Source organism: Microtus oregoni, unplaced genomic scaffold (assembly GCF_018167655.1).
Source record: "Microtus oregoni isolate MIOR12 unplaced genomic scaffold, Mior012 000000F_ref0000247, whole genome shotgun sequence".
Taxonomy (NCBI): Eukaryota; Metazoa; Chordata; class Mammalia; order Rodentia; family Cricetidae; genus Microtus; species Microtus oregoni.
In genome coordinates, this window is record NW_024543059.1 from 12,613,452 (window position 1) to 12,634,189 (window position 20,738).

General features: G+C 44.5%; 1 protein-coding gene across 1 annotated transcript in view; it reads right to left on the reverse strand.

Annotated features, from left to right (window-relative positions):
* The window catches only part of Efl1 (elongation factor like GTPase 1), a 96,038-nt gene that overhangs the window by 21,359 nt on the left and 53,941 nt on the right, over positions 1-20,738 (reverse strand). The window contains exon 16 of the mRNA XM_041658135.1: positions 1,137-1,268. Within this exon, the coding sequence (XP_041514069.1) occupies positions 1,137-1,268 (132 nt within the window). The remainder of the gene's footprint in view (positions 1-1,136; positions 1,269-20,738) is intronic.

Sequence of the window (20,738 nt, forward strand, 5' to 3'; positions counted from 1 at the left end):
TGAAGCTACAGCCCAAGATGGACGTACACTAGAATCTTTCTGGTACGCCACCAGCTCATGGTGCTACACAGATTATTAGAAATGGGTTAGTCAAAATGTGAGAGTTAGCCAAGAAGAGGCTAGAGCTAATGGGCCAAGCAGTGTTTAAATGAATACAGTTTGTGTGTTGTTATTTCGGGGCATAAGCTAGCCAGGTGACCAGGAGCCGTGCTGCAGAAACACAGCCCCGCAGCTCCTTCAACACAGAGACAATCCTAAATATTTACTTTGAGGAGATATTTAAGACATCCTCCTTAGCTGAATAGGATTTCCCAGATGCATTAGGTTTTCTGTTCGTGTTTGTGCATATCATAAAACACGAAAAATAGAAATTATTTTTTTAAAATTGAGAAATAAAGTAACTACACTTTTTTTTAAAAAATATTTATTTATTTATCATGTATACAATATTCTGTCTGTGTGTATGTCTGCAAGCCAGAAGAGGGCACTAGACCTCATTCCAGATGGTTGTGAGCCACCATGTGGTTGCCGGGAATTGAACTCAGAACCTTTGGAAGAGCAGGTAATGCTCTTAACCACTGAGCCATCTCTCCAGCCCAGTAACTACACTTTTATGGGAGATTTTTGTACATATATCAACTGGGTAACTGTAAACCATGATCAGCTAAGTCTACGCCTTATAACTTGAAGGGAGAAAAGGTTTTCAGGTTTTAGATCTAGGGAGAAGAAGGATGCACAGGTCCAGATGTCATGAGGTGATCACACAATTCCTATAGCAGAAAACTGCCTTTCACAGACTTGCTCTACCGTCTCTTAAGGAGGGTCTGCAGCTTCTTCACTGACCATTACTAGGCACCAGGAACAGCTAGGTCACAGGGGGGGGGCAAATAAATACACACATTAAAAAGGTGAAGCAAGCTGAGTGTGGAGGTGTACACTCTAATCCTAGCACTCAGGAGACAAAGGCAGGGCAGACCTCTGAATCTGAGGCCAGTCTGGTTCCATAGCAAGTTCCAGGCCAGCCAGAGCTACATAAAGAGCTCCTGTGTCAAAAACAAAACAGCAAACGAAACAAACAAACAAACAAAATCCACGGCAGCATTAGTTATATGTTTCTAAAAACAGGGTCATCTTACTTGGGTGTTTTGGTTCAATAGCAACTCTCACAATAGGGGTGGCTTCAAAGTTGAGTGGAATAAACGGAGGGCAGGAGGGCAGGCTGCACAAAGTCGCAGACTTCAGAACAAAGTCCTGGAGGCCTCCAATTCCTGCAGAGAGAAAAAGACCCATGGGATCAATACAGAATGACCAATTCTGAACTTAAATTAGGGAAATAGCAGCACAGACCTAGTGTGCACCTAGCACACTACCAAAGTGACAGGGAATGAATAGGCAGGCAATGTTCATTCATTTTAACCTAGATAATATTACTCTTGTCAAAAATCCAGAAATTCTGGATGGGTGTGGTGGCATACACCTTTAGTCCCAGCACACTGGAAGCAGAGGCAGGCAGATCTTTGTGAGTTCCAGGCCATCCTGGTCTACACAGTGACTTCCAGACTAGCCAGGGCTATATAGTAAGACCTTGTTCCAAAAAACAAACCAAAAATATTGAAATTTGCTAGTTTTTCTTTTTCACATAGACAAATCAAGTTACATCAGGTTTAGTGAAAGTATATCTACATCTACATTGATAAAAGAAATGATCACTTTGAAGTTTTTTTTTTTTGTGTGTGTGTGTGTGTGTGTGTGTGTGTGTGTGTATAGTAGGAGGCCGCTTGTTTGTTCCCCACTGCTCAGCCCTGAAATAATCACACAGAAACTGTATTAATTAAATCATGGATGGGCCCATTAGCTCTAGCTTCTTATTGGCTAACTTTTCTATCTTAATTTAACCCATTTCTATTAATCTGTGTATCGCCACGTGGTTGTTTCCGGCATGTCTGTTCCTGGCGTCTCTTGACTCCACTTTTTTCTCAAAGCATTCAGTATAATTTCCCCCACCTAGCTCCCAAGGCAGATTTTTTTTTTGACTAATTAACCAATACAATAGATATAGAAGGGCTTCCGACACCATGTGCGTGTGCTTTGTATGTACATGTTCGCGTGGCTGTGTGTATATGTGGTTGGGAGTGCATGGGTGCATGCACACAAGTGTGCATATTCACCTGGACACCAGAGGTGGACGCCAAGTGTCTCCTTCAACTGCTTCCTGCCTTATTTTTTGAGACAGGGTCTTTTGTTGAACTCGAAGTCCACCAGCTGGCTAGACTGGCTGGTCAGTGAGCCCAGGGATAGGTCTGTCTCCCTTCCCCAGGGCTGGGCTCACACTGGGGTTCTTATGTGGATGCTGGGACCCGAACTCAGTTCTTCGAGCTTTCACAGCAGGCACTTTCCAGGCCCCACTTTTAGAAATTTTATCTGAAAACAACAATTATTTCAAGTTCTAATTTGTAGTTTCTTTTTAAAATACATATTAATTTAATGACTATGAATCTGCAAAAGTAATCATTTTGCTAAATGTATATATGGGCAAAGGGAATTCAGAAATCTATAGTGTGGCACGGCTACTGAGTACTTAGGCCCCTAGCTATTCTGAACTCTACTCCAGTTTTAAAGAGAATCTTCCTTCTCCAGGCTCCTGATGGTTGCATGAGACTCTGAAGGGTACATATGGCCTCTGGATAGATTTGAGTAAAGAGAGTATCTTACAGAGAGAGATGGAAGAACACTCTGCTCTCACATCCAGAGTCAGAGTGGACAGTGTTTTAGAACATAGTTAGAAACAAACATGAACAAGGACCACTTGGAAGCCATTGTGTTGAAATAAAGGACTGAGAAGGCTAAGTGGGAAGGAGGAGGTCATCCAGTCCAGGCAGTCAGCGAGTCTGGGGGAGGAAAGCCCAGGCAAGGGCTTTGGACATACGCTGGAATGGCAGCTCACGGGTTCTCCTTGTCGGACCACACTGGTAGAAACTGCTTTGATGTGCCAACAGGAGTTCTTTCTGGTTCACCATCCCGTGAAGCCAGTTCCCCGTGCAAGGGAGAAAGTGTCCATTCTCTCATCACCTGCACATGTGCACACACTTCAGCACACCCCGCAACGAAAGTCTAAACTCCTTAGACTACACGCACTGGCCCCGCACCCAGAAGTGCCTGGCTGCAGCTTCCTGTTTCTCTCCCCAGTATCAGGATCTAACCGATTCTGGAGCTGGCGGACTCCAACAGGGCTACTAGAAATAGCCTCATCTCCAGGGAGGCCAGGCCTCAGGAAAACCCCGTAGTAAATATTCCCGTTCAGACCTCATTCATCCGCTTCTAACCTCTGACAGCAGCACTTCCTTCCTGCACACAGAGTACATGGTTTCACTGGAGGAGCAAATGCTGCTCTTTCCTCTCCACCACAAGGGATGGAGCTGCAGATGGCCGGTGAACCTGATCACTAGCTCACTGACTTCTGCTTTACCTTCTGCTCTTCCAGCAACCAAACCTGCTCTTTAGATCTGCTCAGATCTGCTGACATGACAAGGGTTCCCCACAACAGGAAAGAGTCAATGCCACAGAATTCAGAGCATAGGAAATGATCCAAAGAGCGTGAGACCTTTGTCAGCTGTATAACAGGCTATACCAATTTCATTTATTTTAAAATGTAATTTAGAGACACAGAAAAGGGACCATTCAAGGTTATCTGGGCAAATCACAGCAGAATGACTAAAAATTTCTTTGAGAATTTCTTCATAGGACACAGGGCAACTTGTCTGTGCAGCTTGGTTTTTACACCAAACACAATTTGAAACAATTTTTTTTTGCCTTAAAAATAATGTCACCAAATTTAGTTCTAAAAAAAGAAAAACAGCACACATATTATCTAATATCCTCACACCCTCACACTGTTACTATCCCCCGTCTTCTCCTCTCAGACACATACCTTCACACTATAACATTTAATAATTCTCCCCCTTAAATCATTTTTTTCACTTCAGTCATTTCAGTCAATATTATAATTAGCCAGGCATGGAGTCCGTCCCCACCCCCACCCCTGCTCAGGAGACTGAAGCAGGATGATAAGGAATTGGAGTCAGATTCTACTACACAGACCTTTTCTCAACACAAACCCCAACCCTTACTATTCTCATCAGCTAGGATTTGTAGGGGCGGGGCCCACGCCCAAGGCGCCATTTCAGAACCTCCGAAATAGAGACTGGGTCCGTGTAAAAAATCCCAAATGATGGTGCGTATCGTTTTTTAGCCCCTATACTTATTTTCAAGTTTTTTTTTTTTTTTTTGGGTTTTTCGAGACAGGGTTTCTCTGTGGTTTTGGAGCCTGTCCTGGAACTAGCTCTTGTAGACCAGGCTGGTCTCGAACTCACAGAGATCCGCCTGCCTCTGCCTCCCGAGTGCTGGGATTAAAGGCGTGCGCCACCACCGCCCGGCCTTATTTTCAAGTTTTAAAGAAAAAAAAAAAAAAACCCCAAACCAACAGCAGAAAAAGCCAGATTAAGGTATATGGCGATAAAAGCAGTTTATGGAGCAAAAAAATTTCAGTTTGTTTATTTTCCCTTGTAATTGACTGAAGGTAAATGAGTCTGCATGCTAGCTGTACCTCAGACAGGATGACAGTTGCCAGAACCAAGTAAGTGCTGAGTTCTTCAATGGGGCACGGAGTCCCTGGCTAGGCTCTATACCATTCATTTGATTCTTTTAAGTCAAATATTAATATTTTGTAATGTTAGCAGGCCATTTTTTTCCCAGACTGTCCCTAATGCCTGCTTTAAGAAGTAGCTCAGGCATAAACAATACATAAAATATATATATAAAAAGACCTGTCAGCAATACTTCACAGAGACTGAGAAGTGGGTTGGCTTTCTGTTACGTGGGTTGAGTCCATCCTGCATGAGGCTTTCTTGCCGGCAGGAAGATGGTGAAGCTACCCCTGAGCACTAATACTGCTTTCTGGAGACAAGCCAGTCGGCTGTCTGCACAGAAAACAGCATTGCTGTGTTATAGAAAATGTAGGTTTGTAAAGCTCTACTCCCTGGCTAACAGGGTTGCTGGGATTAAAATTTGTTGGGAAATACACAGTTAACACTTTAGCTAGTAGATGCTCCTGAAGGTTTAGCATTATCAGAGCTAACCCCCCCAGCCTGCCCTTCCCACGCTGGCTGGGCTGGAATCAATGGATTCCGTAAATTCTGGAGCAGCAGACTTGCACATAGCCTCAGGTCTGTTCAAGCACTGGGAGCCACTTTGGAAGGGACACAGGCACTTTCCTATTTTTAAGTACAGGTGCCTTAAAATTCAGGATGTGTCCTTGGTTGTGCCCTATGCCCAATGTCATCAGGTACCCAAGGACTCAATCATCTGTCCCCAGCTTATGCTCCAGTTCTTCTTGTCACCCAGACTCAGCAGTGGACTCAACTGCAGTGTGTTAGAGAACCCCACTTTCCAACCCTCATCATGAAGGTGGGGAGGCCGTGGAGGGAGCCCAGAAACATCAGCGTGCTGTTTCCAAGCCCACTTTGCCAGCACTGCCAAGGTTGATGGGTCTAGACTAGCTAAGGTATTCAGAAGATTGCTTGGCTGTCAGGTGTGCTGAGCAGGTCTGTCAGCCTCCTGCTAGCCCTCCTGCAACAATAACATCAGAGGCATTTCTTTTCTTCTCATAGGAACAAATAAGCTAAAATTAGTGCTTAAGCAGGTTACACTAAGCAGGAGACCCCTTCCTCAGAAGAGAAAACCAACACCTTAAAGAGTTATAAATTTTTAATTTTGGTGTATTTAAGAATAGGGAGCAAGCTGTCCATTGAGGTAAGAGTTATAACCATATTACCACAGGGTTTCAACTTATGCCCAAGATGTGGTCACAAGGAGGCAGCTGAGTTCACTCTGTGGAAAACATACTGATCCAATGGAGTCTGGCCAACACGACCAGTTATGGGAGACCAGGACTTAGGGGAAGAGCCTGAAGTGGATGGCACCTGAGTGTGGCCTGGTATTGTGCCAAAGGCAAACGAGAGAGCACCCGAAAGAAGCTGTTCATCTCCGTGACACCGGGACAGATAAGAGCTACACAGGCTAGCCCAGGGAAACAGGGTGCCATGACTTCAGTAGGACATCTGAGGCGATGCTCTCTACCATATCACAAAGAGCCGTGAATGGTTGGTAAGCTGGCTGTGTAAGATGAGAAAGGGGTTCTAGCCCCAGTGACAACAGAGAGAAGCCCTAGTCCTAACAGTCCCTGCACTCAGGCAGGGTACGGCAGAGAGCACAGGCTGGAGGTTCTACAGACAGGTGACCAAGGGGCTGAACTTCAAGTATGGGCGCTAGTCATTTGTGTGAAGGCCAGATGTGGTAGACTATAGCTGGAATAGGGACCTAGGGACTGAGGCGGGGCTATCCCTGGATTAGGGACAGAGTTGGTGTCCCTGGATTAGGGACCCAGGCGGGGCTGTCCCTTGTGGTTTGTGAGAGACTGGAAAGATGAAGGGGAGGAAAAAAGGACAGAGTGCAGATTCTGTCATGGTGGGAAAGGGACACATTACAGTCCAAAGCTCTTCTTCTAGGTGTGTGATTTCTTATTATTGTTTACATTATTCATTGTGCAATGAACATTTTAGCTTTACCTTTTTTTCTCCCTCTAAATATTTTTTTTCTATAGTATGTTTTTGAGGTTTTTCTATTTGGTGTTCAAACTTCAAAGCTTAGAAAGCTGTGTTCAAAGAACTGATCGATAAGCATTCAAATCCCCAGCCTTCCAATACTGTGAGTGTTAAGGGCAAGGATGCAAACAGGCACTGTGTAATGATTCTCCGAGGACTGAACAAATGTGAGCACTTCCTGTCCTCAGAGAGCCTAAGAACCGATGGGACAAATTCACAGAAAAAAATAATTTACAGCACGATACGACCAGTGTTATAACAAGGCAAGTGCATTCTGTTTACAGAAAAGAGAAATCAAAAGGTTCTAGGCCTCCCTGAGAAACTGAAATAGAGGAGAAGGAGACAGCCATGCAGAGTGCGTGGGAGGGTGTTCTCAAGAGCTGAAACGGCACCATTGTAGGCCCAAGGGAGAATACAAGGTCCTTATTGACAGACGCAGTGTGGAGCTTAAAGCAGGACTTTAAGCAGGACATTTCACCCCTGCATTCCCACTCTCTGGGACCTTGCAAATGCTATCTATCAGTTCTTTTCTCCAATCCCCATGTGCGCTTGTTATGTTTGCTATGGAACCAAGGGATCTGACTCTAATCACAGCTTTAACCCTGTACAATAAATGAAGCAGCGGCAGCGCTAATTATAAAGGTCACAGTGGCAGCTGCTGGGCTAACAGACAAGCTCATCAGATTCTAAACTTACATTTGGTCTACAATATGAACTGTATTAATCAATCACATGTATACACCAAAGAGTTAACTACAAAGAATAATAGATTTGCATTCACAATCCCACCCACCCATGGGCTCTGTGCCCTGTCCCACTGACCTAAACTTAGATTCTGCATGTAACACATTGGTTTAGACAACAGTCTTCATGATGAGTTTCAAATGGAACAATTTAAGTAAATGGAGGAACATGCGAAGGTCAGCATGCAAGAAGCGTAAAGTGCTTAGAGTAGATTAAAAATAATACTGTACAATTATCTAAAGGGAAAACTTAAGCGAAAGGAAGAAGGAGGGAAAGAGAAGGGGGAAGGAAAGAAGAGAGAAGAGGAAGGAGAAAAGACAAAGTGCTTTTTAAGTCAGAGAAACATAACCTGACTCCTTCTGCCTCTAAAACTCAAATATTTCCGAATGGAAAGAGGAAATGAGTTCCTTCTGGATGAAACGGCAACTCCAGCTCAGGTACAAAATGATCTTGACCAAAATAATCAAAGAAACAGAAAGCCAGGAAAAAGCTGAATGAATAGGTAAAGCCAGAGAAGGGCACCTCCAACTGAGAGCTATTTCTGCTCACTGCAGACCAGATGAAAGGGGACTGGAGGGCCAGCTCCTGACCCTGTCCATGAGAAAGTAGCACAACTCCAGGGGGCAGACGCACAGACAGCAGGTAGCAATGCTAGCCTGTTAGAGGCAAGGTCAGTGGAAGCAAACAGAGGGGCAAGCACAGACCAACAAGTACAAGCACGTGCAGAGTAAGTCCAAGGGGGCAGACAGGAGGCCTATTCAGCAAGTGGCAGTGAGATAATAAGTGGATGAAACAAAAAAATTACCACTGTCATAAACTCTTAAAAAATAAACTTCATATGGATCAAAGATGAAATGTGAAATAAGAAAAACCGGAACACTTAAATCCCAAAGACTCCCAGACCTCAGTACATTGTGAGAAACACACTTTGTAACAGAGGACACAAAAAAAAACGTTACAAAAATGGCTCGGGTACCAAGGAGTTAACACAGCACTGAGCGTAAATCAAGGAGTCCTGAAAAGCGACAGGAACAGATGAAGATGAACAGCGTAGTTACCGAAGATTCAGAGAGAAGATGAGACCTCCATGTTAAAAAGCAAAAAACCCCAAATCTTAATCTCATTAAACAATAACACAAATATAAATTAAGATAATATAAATATAAAATATAAAACATGGCACCATTGCACACTTACACAAGTGATACAGAGCCAGGTTTTGGTGGCTATGTGTATTAAAAGTAGGTTTTGTGTACTACAGATGAACTAAAGGTTGTTACAATTGTTACTAGCATTTAATAGGCCGGGGCATGACCTCACAATGTGTACAAACGTCCTATGGACAGGAGTCAGCTCCTTTATATGCACCATTTGTGGGGTTTATGCTAGATAGCTAGCCAATGGTAATCTGAGCTGAAATCTACTTCCAAATTAATAGCAAAGGTGGTTGTTCTTTTCTTTTTGTAGGTAAATATACGCTAAAAATTTAAAAATGGAATTACTACATAAATCAGAGGAAGAACAAACCTGTGGTGAAAACAAGATATTCACCATTTTACCAACAGCCACTGAGGGCACAGTCGTCAACTCCATACCCTATCAAACCGAATCTGTACCACTGAGGGCACAGCCGTCAACTCCATACCCTATCAAACCGAATCTGTACCACTGAGGGCACAGTCGTCAACTCCATACCCTATCAAACTGAATCTGTACCACTGAGGGCACAGTCATGAACAATCTTTACATTCCAAAGGGCATTGTACTTGACTGCAGATTACTTCCTATTTGTCCTTATAACTAAATTATAACACCGTTGTGTTGAAATCAGGGAGGCAGGCAGATTATTTTATCTCTAAATTGTGTTTCCAGGAAGAAAGGTGATGTTAAATTAGCTATCTGGATTGATGGGGTTAAAAAAAAAACCATTGGCACCAAGGAGCAGGTATCCTGTCCCTTTAAAAGACAAGCTCTGCCTACCCCAATCTCCCCTGCTTCCCACCCAGGCAAGCTGATCTCTCATCTCCTCTCCACCTCTTCTCTCTCTGTCCATCCTTCTTCTGAAGAGGTATCCATTGCCTCTCTCTTCCCCCGCTTCTCGCCACCTCTCTCTATCTCTTTCCTCCATAATCTCCTTACCCTTAAAGCCTTTCCAATACCCACTAGGAAACCTCTATACCCAAGCTCTCTCTGCATGGTATCTGTCTGTCTCCCACCCACTAGGGGAACTACAAGAGTCACACCACCGTGAACCCTTCAGGAGGAATATGGAAGATTTTGGACTAGCAGAGTGGCTGCCACTTTAAGCAGGGTGTAGTTGGTTATTCCAGTAGGAAGACAGGGCTGAAGGTGATCTGGACGGGGGGGGGGGGGGGGGGGGGGTCCAGCTCGAGAGGTTTCAGAGGGGAGAAATAGTAGTAAGTGTCTTATACCATTCTTGTGATATTTTGGCAAAGAACTGACTGCGTTTTGCCCTTGTACTAAAAATCTGCCTGAGGCTACATTGAAGAGTTTTGGATTAAGGACTCTGGCAGAGGAGATTTCAAGACAGCCTGGTATTGACTCTGTCATGTTATTATAACAACTCTTATTCAGATCTGTATTGAAAAGGAGAAAGCGAGACAAAGAGAACACAAAAATGTATACCGTGGGGAGAAAAGGAGCACTGGGAAATGAAACGGAGCTAAATCCGGTGTTAGGAGTTCAAAAGTTAAGGAAAAACTTGATGCTAACTGGAATAAACAGAGTGGTGATCTCAGGGCAAGCCCCCACCCAGCTAAGCTTCCAACTTGTGAAAAGGAATTAAAGAAAAGCTTAAGCGGTAAAAGAAACCACCAACAGCAGAAAGCTGACGCAAACACAATGCGGTAAAAGAAACCACCAACAGCAGAAAGCTGACGGAAACACAATGGAAGGAGGAGGCCAAGTTCCAACCTCCATGGAGCAGAACTTGGCAGCTTTGGCCACATGGCTCTGGCTTTAAAGTCAAGGATACAGAAATGGGCTGTAGAATTTCCCTCCACAGCTAAGGAAATAAGGAAGGACAGCGAGTGAGGCAGGGGATTGTGTCAGGTGTTTCTGCATGTAGGTTCAGAAAGGCCAGTGCAGGAAGCTATGACAGTGAAACCTAGACTTCCCTGGAAACCCCAGGGTGTTGAAGATGTCAGGAGTCATGGGATACATGCCCAGGGCAGCTGCTAACAGGATGAGGAACCGGCCCAATAGAGAGAAGTACGAGAAGTACGGTTCAGTCAACAAAGCTGAAAGGAGCTGGAGATCTGAGGAGCACTAGTTCCCCAGTAAGCTCCCTTCTCTCCCTTTTGGAATGGTAATGTATATTCTGAGCCATTGCATTTTGGAACTACGTGATTCGCTTTTTGCTTTTGATTTTATAGGGCTTAAGTTGAGAGACTGCCATGAGTCTCAGAAGAGACTCTGGACTTTTTAAAAGTATTGATCAAGACGGTGAAAGACTAGGGGAAATTTTGAAGTTGGACTGAATGCATTTTGCATCATGATTTGGCTATAAGCCTTTGAAGGCCAGGGAATGGAATGTGGGGGTCTGAATAAGAATGGCCCCTAGGGGCTCATAGTGTCTGACTGCTTAGTCACCAGGGAGTGACTAGATGAAAAGGATTAGAAGGTGTGGCCTTGTTGGAGTAGGTGTGGCATTGCTGGAAGAAGAGTGTAACTGGTACTGGAAGACCAGAATTACTTCATGATGAGTTCAGACAACGTAATCAACACAGGCAGGAAAAGATCGCTGAAGGTGAGAACGGTACACACCTATAATCCCCCAATGCTGCGGAGTTAGAGGCAGACAGAGGACCATGAACAGCCTAGGCTACAGAGTGAGAGGAGACCCTTTCTCAGAAAGTCAAATTAACTTCCCTCACATTTACCAAGCTAAAACAACACGAAACAGCATAAGAAAATGCTGCACAAGTCACAAACAACATGATGCTACTGTTCAAAGCTTAAAAGTTCAGTATGTATGCAGGTACACATGTTATCTTATAGACACCTCTGAAGTTGTAATCGGGTTGGCAAGGACCTTCTAAAGCGGGGGAAGAGGAAAACACACAGCAGCCTCGAAAGAGTGACAGCACTGGCAAAGGGGGAGCTTTTACTGAGACCAGGGAAAGGCACAAAGGCTCCTTAGGTGACCACTCAATACTAAAAAAAGAATGGATACAATTACAGGGAAACTTCCAAATCAGTTAAACCTGGACGAATATGTGGGCGTTCACCGGACTATTCAGCACTCAGAGAGCTGCAAATTTTAACATGCTGATAATGGTTTCAACTGCCTTTCTACAGCTTTTGTATTTCTGTAACCTATAAAAGGTTTTTGTTTTTTTTTTTTCCCCTGAGCTCATTAAGAAGTGTATTCCCTGGGAGCTGAGGCAGTATCTTAGCATGTAAATCACTTGCCTTACAAGCATGAGAACTTGAGTGCAATCCCCAGAAATTATGTAAAATTGCTGGATGTAGAAGCATGTTCTGTAATCCCACTGTTGGGGGAGTGGAGACAGGATTCCTGGGCTTACTGGCCATCGAGTCTAGCCTAATTAATGGCCTCTGGGCCAATGAAAGCATCTGTCTCAAAGGAAGTGGACAGCAATTCCGAGAAAGAGACTCGTGGTTCTCTTCTGCCTTCCACATGGTACATATGCATGTGCTTCCCCAACACATGCACAGCAGCATACACGAAAGAGAGCTTTCATGTTTTAAAACACTGCAGCCTTAAGTGTGTGCACAGTGAAATATAAACACATGCACAGGAAAACGTGTGCTCAGAACATCAAGAGTGACATCACGTTTGTCCTCGCACATTTAAACAAAATTCCTACTTTTATTACGATAACATTTATTTAGAAACAGAAGCTAAAAACAACAACAACAAAACAGCCTTCTATTGCTCCTGGGGCTGGAATGAATGTTCCCATTGTTTGAGTGATCAGAGTAATAAACCCTGGGATATGCTCTGAATGGATGCATTAGTATTAATCAACTTGAGCCCAGAAACTGAAACTGGTCTCTGACTCCCAGACTTGGATCTCCCTGTGCCTGTGAACCTGGGGTCCAGAGGGAGGTTTGGGTTCCTATCTGATGGGGAACAGCCTGCTCCTTAGGTTAGTCAAGGTCCTTCTGGAAGGCTGTGCTGACACGCTGCCTCACCACAGGCACTCACCTCCAGACTGTGCCGAACTCCCAGGCTGCCACACTACTACTGGGCTTGCACACTCGGTGACCCTCCTGTACCCGGCACCACTAGTACTGAGCGCTTTTCTAATGGTCACTATGTTACTTCAAAGTTCATTCAGGAGGCACGGAATTGGAGTGGCTTCTGGAATCTCATTGGTTAATACGGTGATTTGAGGCAGAGCCCAACCCTGTTGCTGAAGGAGCATTTCATACAATTTCTGTACTTGTAGAGATTTATCTCACTAGATACCTCACTCACGCTTCCAGCTGTGTCGAGGACCATAGGAGGCAGATGAAGACACGATCATTTCTTGGGTTTTGTTAGCAGGACTGTTCCTACAGCATTTTTAAAATTCACATTTTACGGATCTCTGTGAGTTCGAGGCCAGCCTGGACTACAAGAGCTAGTTCCAGGACAGGAACCAAAAAGCTACGGAGAAACCTTGTCTCAAAAATAAATAAATAAATAAACAAATAAATAAATAAATAAATTCACATTTTAACTTGTACGTAAAATCGTAAGAATTTTACGTTAATGGAGGACTCTGTATTTTGACACGTTTACATTGTGCAAACATTAAACCAGGTTGAGCACATCTTCCTCCCTAAGCACTCACCACTTCTCTTCTACCCTTTGTTTGTTTATTGACTCATTTGCTGGTACTTTTAAACAGACAGCAACGCTCTCAGTGGAGGTTTCCCACCACCATCGATTCACCTGTTGCAAAGTGGTCCGTCTTAGATACACCTAACATCTGGAGAAGGCAAACATTTGCCAAGCCCAATGGTCAGATAAATTTACAAAAGTTGACAGCTTCAGAAATGGATGTTCCTGAAAATAAGCCCAGCATATCACATGTACTCAGCCTTCAATGGAACAAGTTGTTTTTATACAATGAAAACTTTCAAAGTCCCTGCTGGTTTCCCAAAAGCACTACACATCAGCAGCAGCTCTGTCACCCTCCCGGGTAAGGGACATGGGGGGGGGGGCGGGGACACAAAAGCTTAGTCCCTGCTGGCGACTGCTGGAGCAGTGTTAGCCCATTACTGCTTGCTTACTGAACCCGTAGCCCCGAATGTGGAGCTGATGCTCTACCAAGTGTCTGCATCTTGATGAGGCACGGGTGCCACTGAGCTACGTTCCCAGCCTGCAAACTAAATTTTAAGCAAGATGCATCAGTTCAATTCAAGCTAATATCCGTTTCCAGAGCCTGCATTACTTTCCCAGTAAGAAGCAGCAGCTTGCAAGACAGCTCTGTTACTGTGGCCTAAATATAAAAGGAAATCATCACATTTTCTCTCTTATCAGAACTTCAGGCCGAGGGGAGGTGAGATGGCATGGGTTTGGTTCCCAGGATCCCCAGGACAGAAGAATTGACTCCCAAGCTGTCCTCCAGCCTCCACACAGGAAGGAGGACAGCTGCCCACCTGCTGAGGAAATAAATAAATTTAAAAATTTTTAACTGTAAAAAACACTTGAAGTTCAGTTTTTCCTATTAATATCATCTTAAATATTAGGAAAAGTTTCACTACAGTGGTTCTGGGTTTGAATTATGTACTCTAAGAATACAGTGGCTGACAATGGTGTGAAAAAGCAATCAAACTATAAAAAACAAAAAGATTGGTACTATAAGGGATGGATTAATGTTGATTCAATTACATAAATGAAAATAACTAATGACAGGGGCTCAAAGTTGACATGGCCATTCTATTTGTTCCCTTTAGTACAATACACTTTCGCCAGACAGCAGCATTTCCTAAGTAGACAAGACCAGCCTAAACGTCTGGAGATTGGGCAAATACGTATACCTGTCAGAATACTCTAAGTCACTAAATAAACTAAATTTAGATGACCACTTAGATAAAGCAGAACACACGATTTTATATAAACAGGATTATATACATAAATAGAAGGAAAACAATTATAAGATAAACTGAAATAGAATTAATATTGTGATCTTTTAAAAATGAAAAAATGCTGCCAATTTTATACTAAAAGCTTGCTGACAAGCTGTAAGAACTGCTGAATTGTTTCAGAGTGGCTGCAATCAAGGGAGCATAAACTACTGGGAGAGTGGAGCCCTCAGTCCTAAATGGGATGTCTTCATCAAACCCTTCCCATCAGAACTCAGGATCTATGCAGAAGAGGCAGCAAGGATTACAATAAGCAGAGGCCATGGATGACTCTGAGGAAAGCGTCTGTCAAACAGAACAGGACTGAAGCACATGTGGAGGCATAAACACAACCTACTCAAGGTACATCTAGACAGAGTCCCAGCGTGGGGCAGGGCAATGGACGTGGGCTCCCGCCCCTAACAAAGAAACCATTTGCAATTGATACCTACTCGCAAGGGGAAAACCAGTTTTCTCTAGCTCTCTATCGTCTAGTGAGTGGAGTGTCACTGGATATATCAAGCACACTCCAGCCTAGGCCCATGTCCAGGAGTAGTTGACCAACACAAAACAACTCAACAGTTGTGTGTGTTTCCTTTGTTTTAGTATTATTTTGTTTGTTTTGATTATTCCTTAAAAGAGAAAAAAACATAAAGTTGGGGGTTGCAGAGGTAAGGATGGCCTGGGAGAAGCTGGGGAGGGTGAAAATAAGTTAAAAACACATTATCTAAAAAGCTTCAAATAAATAAATAAAGAATAAGCATTGGCCTTTGGAGTAAATAAGACTTCCTAAAATAGAATACAAAACACTAATCATAGAAGAACTGCGAAGTCTTAGACTGTAGTACAATATATTAAAGGGCAGCGCAGGAGAGCCAGAGGAGGCTCTCACAGAGACTCACAGAGGAGGAGGAGGCATCTACACTCACACACGTAGCAGGGACATCTATCTACGCATGAAGACAGACAGGATGCCCACGCTCAATATGGTGAAAATAGATATTTAACAGCCTTTTCACAATCAGAAATCAATGTTCAACAAATAAAAGGCATCTATTTTCACTAGTCACTGGGGAAACTAACATAGGATACTACCTCATAAAGAAAGAAATAGCTCAGATAAAAACAAAAGCAGAAACAACTGTGGCAGGGATTGAGCACCCAGAACTCAACACTTCCGTCAGAGGAAGCCTCGATTCTTATTCACTAAACTTACGCATATGCCTACTCTATGATCCAGCCATTTCTCTCCCAACAGAAGCATGAAGATATAATCACTAAAAGACACTCATAAAAATATTCAAAGCAACAATATTCATAACAGGCAAATACTGGAAAAATTCCTTAAATATCTCTCAAGAGAAATAGTGGATCAAGTATAGTAAGCACACATACAGTGATGAGGATGAACCAATGAGAATTATGTGTACGGATGGATCTCACAAACAGAATGCTGAATAGAATATTCTGTAGCAAAGTCCATTCTCATAGTCTTTACAAATGAGCTGGCAGCAAAGCAGAAGCCCCTGACTGGTCTGCTCATCTTCTTCCTTCTCTCCAGAGCTGAAACAGCATGTCTCTCACTGCCGAGTACTTATGCTGGTGACTCCTGAGATGCCTGGCCTCCAGCAAACGCCTCACTTACTCAAATATGTGCAGTCGGCCTCACTGTCTTCTCGCCCTCTCCGGCTCTTGGCATGCTACGGTTCTACCACAACCTAGCTCTTTTAAACATCCATTGGAAGACAACCAAAGATAAAAAATGTAGAAGTCTACACTATAGTTTTGGAAAAAACGTTTTAGCAAACACACATCTCTACTGCCAACATCTAACATGCCACCGAAGAACTGCTGTGTGCTTGCATTTATATTACTATCACCACTGTTAAGATGCAGCCACAACGAGATTAAAACCTTAGCCTGCATCACAGGGAATATCCCGGCAGAACACAGATCAGCAGGACAATGTGAACATCATTTCAAATGGAAAACCTCCACAGATGTTTCACAACAGCCTCCTGTATGTGATTTTTTTAATGTAAAGACCCCTAGCATCCTGTTGAGTGGCATGGTCATTTCTAAATGATCTGACTAATCTAACTGATACAAACCCAGGGACTCCTAAGATGGCAATGTCCTCCCCAGAGGGAGGCCCCTTTACTCCATCAGGAACTCTGGGATGTGTTTGCTCAAACTAGAGGACTTCTGTCTTAGTAGTAAACTGTCCCTAGTGCAACCTGTGGCAAACTAGGGAATCCACAGTAGTGCGAATCAGAAATGCTGGTGTAGCATCCGCAAAGAAGCCCCCACCAGACAGACTAGTGCAAAATATTTCTCAAGGCTGCCACTCCTGTCTGCTGCACCATCATTAGATCAACAATCACCAAAGCCCACCAGGTTATATGGATTCTTATCTGGAATGTATTCATCAGCTACCCTGGGAATTCCTATGGGCTGGTGAGCTCACAGGTGCCAAAAATTCTTGGACACTCTCTGTGGGTACAAGGGACATTGTTGTGACCCAATGTCTTCCAGGGGACAGCTCTTACAGGTGTTTTTCCTATCAGCCATGGGATGAACAGGACTGGGCCAAAAGGCACATAAAGGAACAGACCTCTTGAGACCAATGTTCAGATGTAGGTTTGCCCTGCCATGTCTGCTCTCTTCTTCCTTGGCACCTCAGTTACTTTCCCAGGTCCCTCTACCAATTCGCTGTATCTGCTACTCCTCTCAACTCCAGAAGATAATGCAACCCGCACTGAAATCACCCTTGGGGCCTCACTTCTCATATTACTAGCACACATTAAGAAAATGGCCTATGGAATTTGCTCAGGCAGCAGAAGAGGCTGTGGCAATACTACTGAGTCTCCTCAGAAAGTGGGAAAAGCCTCCAGGGAGCCCTGGAAGCAGCCAGGGTTCCACATCTAGTATCATAGCAGGGAAACAGAATCCCCTCTCACTCTTTTGTTTAGTTAAGGCATCTCTTTAAAGCTCTGAAAACAACTTTTATCTGGCTTGTAAAACAGATGTCCCCAAGCTAAATACAGAACCATATATGATAATCCCATAGGTCCTCAGAGTAGGTCCATTTGACAGAGGGGGAATCTGAGGGAGGGTGGGCACAGGCTGCCCTCACTTCACAGTTCCTGATGGGTCTGGAGACTCCTTACTGCCAGGCCAGGGCTGGTCCCCTCTGCTATTTCCTCAAGCCTTTTGTTAAGGGGACCATGTTTTTGAGGGGCAAGTAATAATATTGCTCCACTGGAATCCACGTGCCTTCTCTCCACCGGAAGGTGGCTACTCCCGCTTCCGTCTGCACACACCAATCGTACTCCTCACAGCACCCACCTCTAGTTTTAGCTAGCTTTTAAACACTTAGAAGCTATTTTCCTGACAATCCCATTTTTAGACCCATTGCAATCCAATTCCCTCCCTGACTCAGGTAGAACTTGAACAAAGTATGTTTGGATTGGAAAGGAGATCTGCTGCGCCCAGGTGCCTCTCTAGTAGCCATTGGGTCCTCAGCCTGTGCTTGGCAGCAGGTTTGCTGTGAGCTCAGTCTGAGGCAGCTGCTAACTCAGTCTGAGGTTTGCTTTCTTGAAGCGAAGTGAGGTTCCCACAGTGGTCACCTGAACCTGCAGCATTACTCCATTAGGAAGGACAAGTCTGGCAGAAGGAGACGGCAAGCTGCTTGCATTTTATAGTATGAAGGACATGGAACCAAATACGGCATGAAGTCAGGATTAATCACCGGAACAGCTGGCCAGCGAAAGCAACAGCAGACGGACAACTGCAAGGGAAAAACCCGCAGCCAGCCTGAGGCCAAAGTCAGAGGGTTTGAATCCTGTATTGTTAGCAGGTAGCCTGGAAAAAGCAAATAAGACGGGCATTGGTGAAAGGACCTGCTAGCAGGACAGAGAGCTGGAGAGAATGACACTTATTGCCAAGACTGTGTGGGAAGGGAAACAGCAGCACCAAGCAAGGCCATGTCCAGAGAATTTTCCATCAAGAGCCCTTGAGACATATATTGAGTAGCAAAAAGTATGAATCCCAAATGCAGGGAAAAGGAAAAGTTGCTATTCATGCACATGGGATAAAAATAAACTTGGCAGTACTTTATTTTTTTAAGCAGGGAGCTTTCACTTGCTTTTTTGGAAAGCCAGTCTTATTTTGGGGGAAATACTTGTCTTCTTAGCAGGCGGTGTCATGACACCACTTTGGGTAGCTTTCATCACTAATAGTTACCAGCTCTTTTGTCCCTGCTCTACAGACAGTTGCTGAGGCTGGCTGAGAGGAGGTTTGGTGACACCCTCCCTACATCTGATGGAAGGAGCTGGAAGCACGGTACTAGGTAACAAAGGCTGTGGGATGAGCAGAGAGCGGCCCGAGCCGGCAGAGCTGAATGGCGAGCCCTTCTGAGAATCCTCTCTGGGTTTACAATAGGCCCTTGTGTTCTGTTTGTGCACAGGGTCAGCTGGCAGCTGCTATGTTTCTTGAGGAGTTATTGCAGCCAGCACTGAAACAAAACCAAGCACAGGATTCCCTAAAAAGTACAAAGTGCTGGGAAGTCTGCCCAGCAGAACCCTGCCAGGTTATCTAGCAAGACCTAGGACAAAACACCTGAGGAGCAGGCATCGGTGTGTGTGTGTGGGGGGGGGGGGGGCTCACTGAGCCCATGCAGCCATTTCTCATCTACACGGAAAGCATATTAAAACAGCGTGAGGCAACCTGACCCACTCGGACTATACTGCGTTATAGCCAGAGTTCATGAATCTTTTCTGTCCAAGTATTTTATCACTTTTGAAGATCATAAAAGTTCTCAGACAGAGGATCATCAAAAAGCACTCGGGCACCCACAGGGAGCCGCAGAAGCACAGTGGAGGTTCACCAAACCAGACTGTGGCACGGCTTATCCTCAGTGACTTCTAACTAACCAGCTTCAGGAGCATCACCGCCCATGGGAAAACAAAGCCTGGGCTTACGTCACATTTCACTGTCAATCAGAGTCCAGCTTTGCCCTGGTGAAGGGGCAAAAAACCACAGAAGCAGATTAAAGCCATAACAAGCAGACTGGCCTTGCCAGCACAGGCAGACTCTGCAGAACTCCAGCAGACTCAACTGCTGCTCTAGTGCCCTGGCCTTAGGCCATTCTGGGGATTCCATCTGACACTGGGAACCTCAGTGGAAGCTAACTAAACTGTAAGAAAGAGGAGGAGCTCCCCACTGCTGACCTGTGGGCTGCAGGCTGAGTGGCAGGAAACCGTCCATCTACGGTCAACGCTCGTGACATCTTAAACACAAGAATCAGCCTTATCTTCTAATCTCAACACTCAGAGAAAAGAGCTCAGAGAGTGGAATCAAATGTTTATTGTTTACCTAATAAATAAGGAGACTTTCTTTTCCTCGACTGTGTTACCAGGAAGTGCAGGAAATCTGCCTGTTAAGTCTATGCTGGGCCTTTCCTGCCAGGACGGACTTGCTGTGCACATGAACTCACAGCAGGTCAAAGCCACGAGGTCACTGGGCGGAGCCCATTTGCAAAAACACAAAATTGGACCTGGACCCTGAGCCGGCTGAGCAGGACCAGCACACATGCAGCTCTTCAACATGACCGGGACGTGATCTTCCTAAGAGAAACACGGCAAAAAGAGAGAAAGTCTACAGAAAATTACAGAGCTTGTAAATCTTTAAAAGAATGAAAGTTGACTTTACTCGGAACTTCTCCCATGCTCCCCCCTCTCCTACGCAGTGGACCATACCCATTGACCCTGAATTCTAGACAAGGCTCCCCCATACAATTCCCTCTCTAGCTCTATCCATTAACTTTTTTCATTTCTCCAGCAAAGCTACAAAACACAAAAAGATGAGTAAAAAATTGATTAACATAAGCTGGATAGCTTCAATATATAAAAAAGCTTTTTATCAGTAAATGAGAAAACTAAAGAATACAGGCCATGCTGGGTATGACGGCACACGCCTTTAATCCCAGCACTTGGGAGGCAGAAGTGGGTGGATCTCTGAGATTGAGGGCAGCCTGGTCTACACAGTGAGTTCCAGGACAGCCAGGGTTACATGGGGAGACACTGTCCTACAGAAAGACCATGCATCAGCACGTCTGCTGGGTGAGTTGCCGTGTATACTGTAGTTGCAGACTTAGCCTTTACTGCTTTTCCATTTCCAGGGGAACGGACAGTTGACAGCTCTGCCTTCCTCCACAGGAGCCTACAGCCTCCA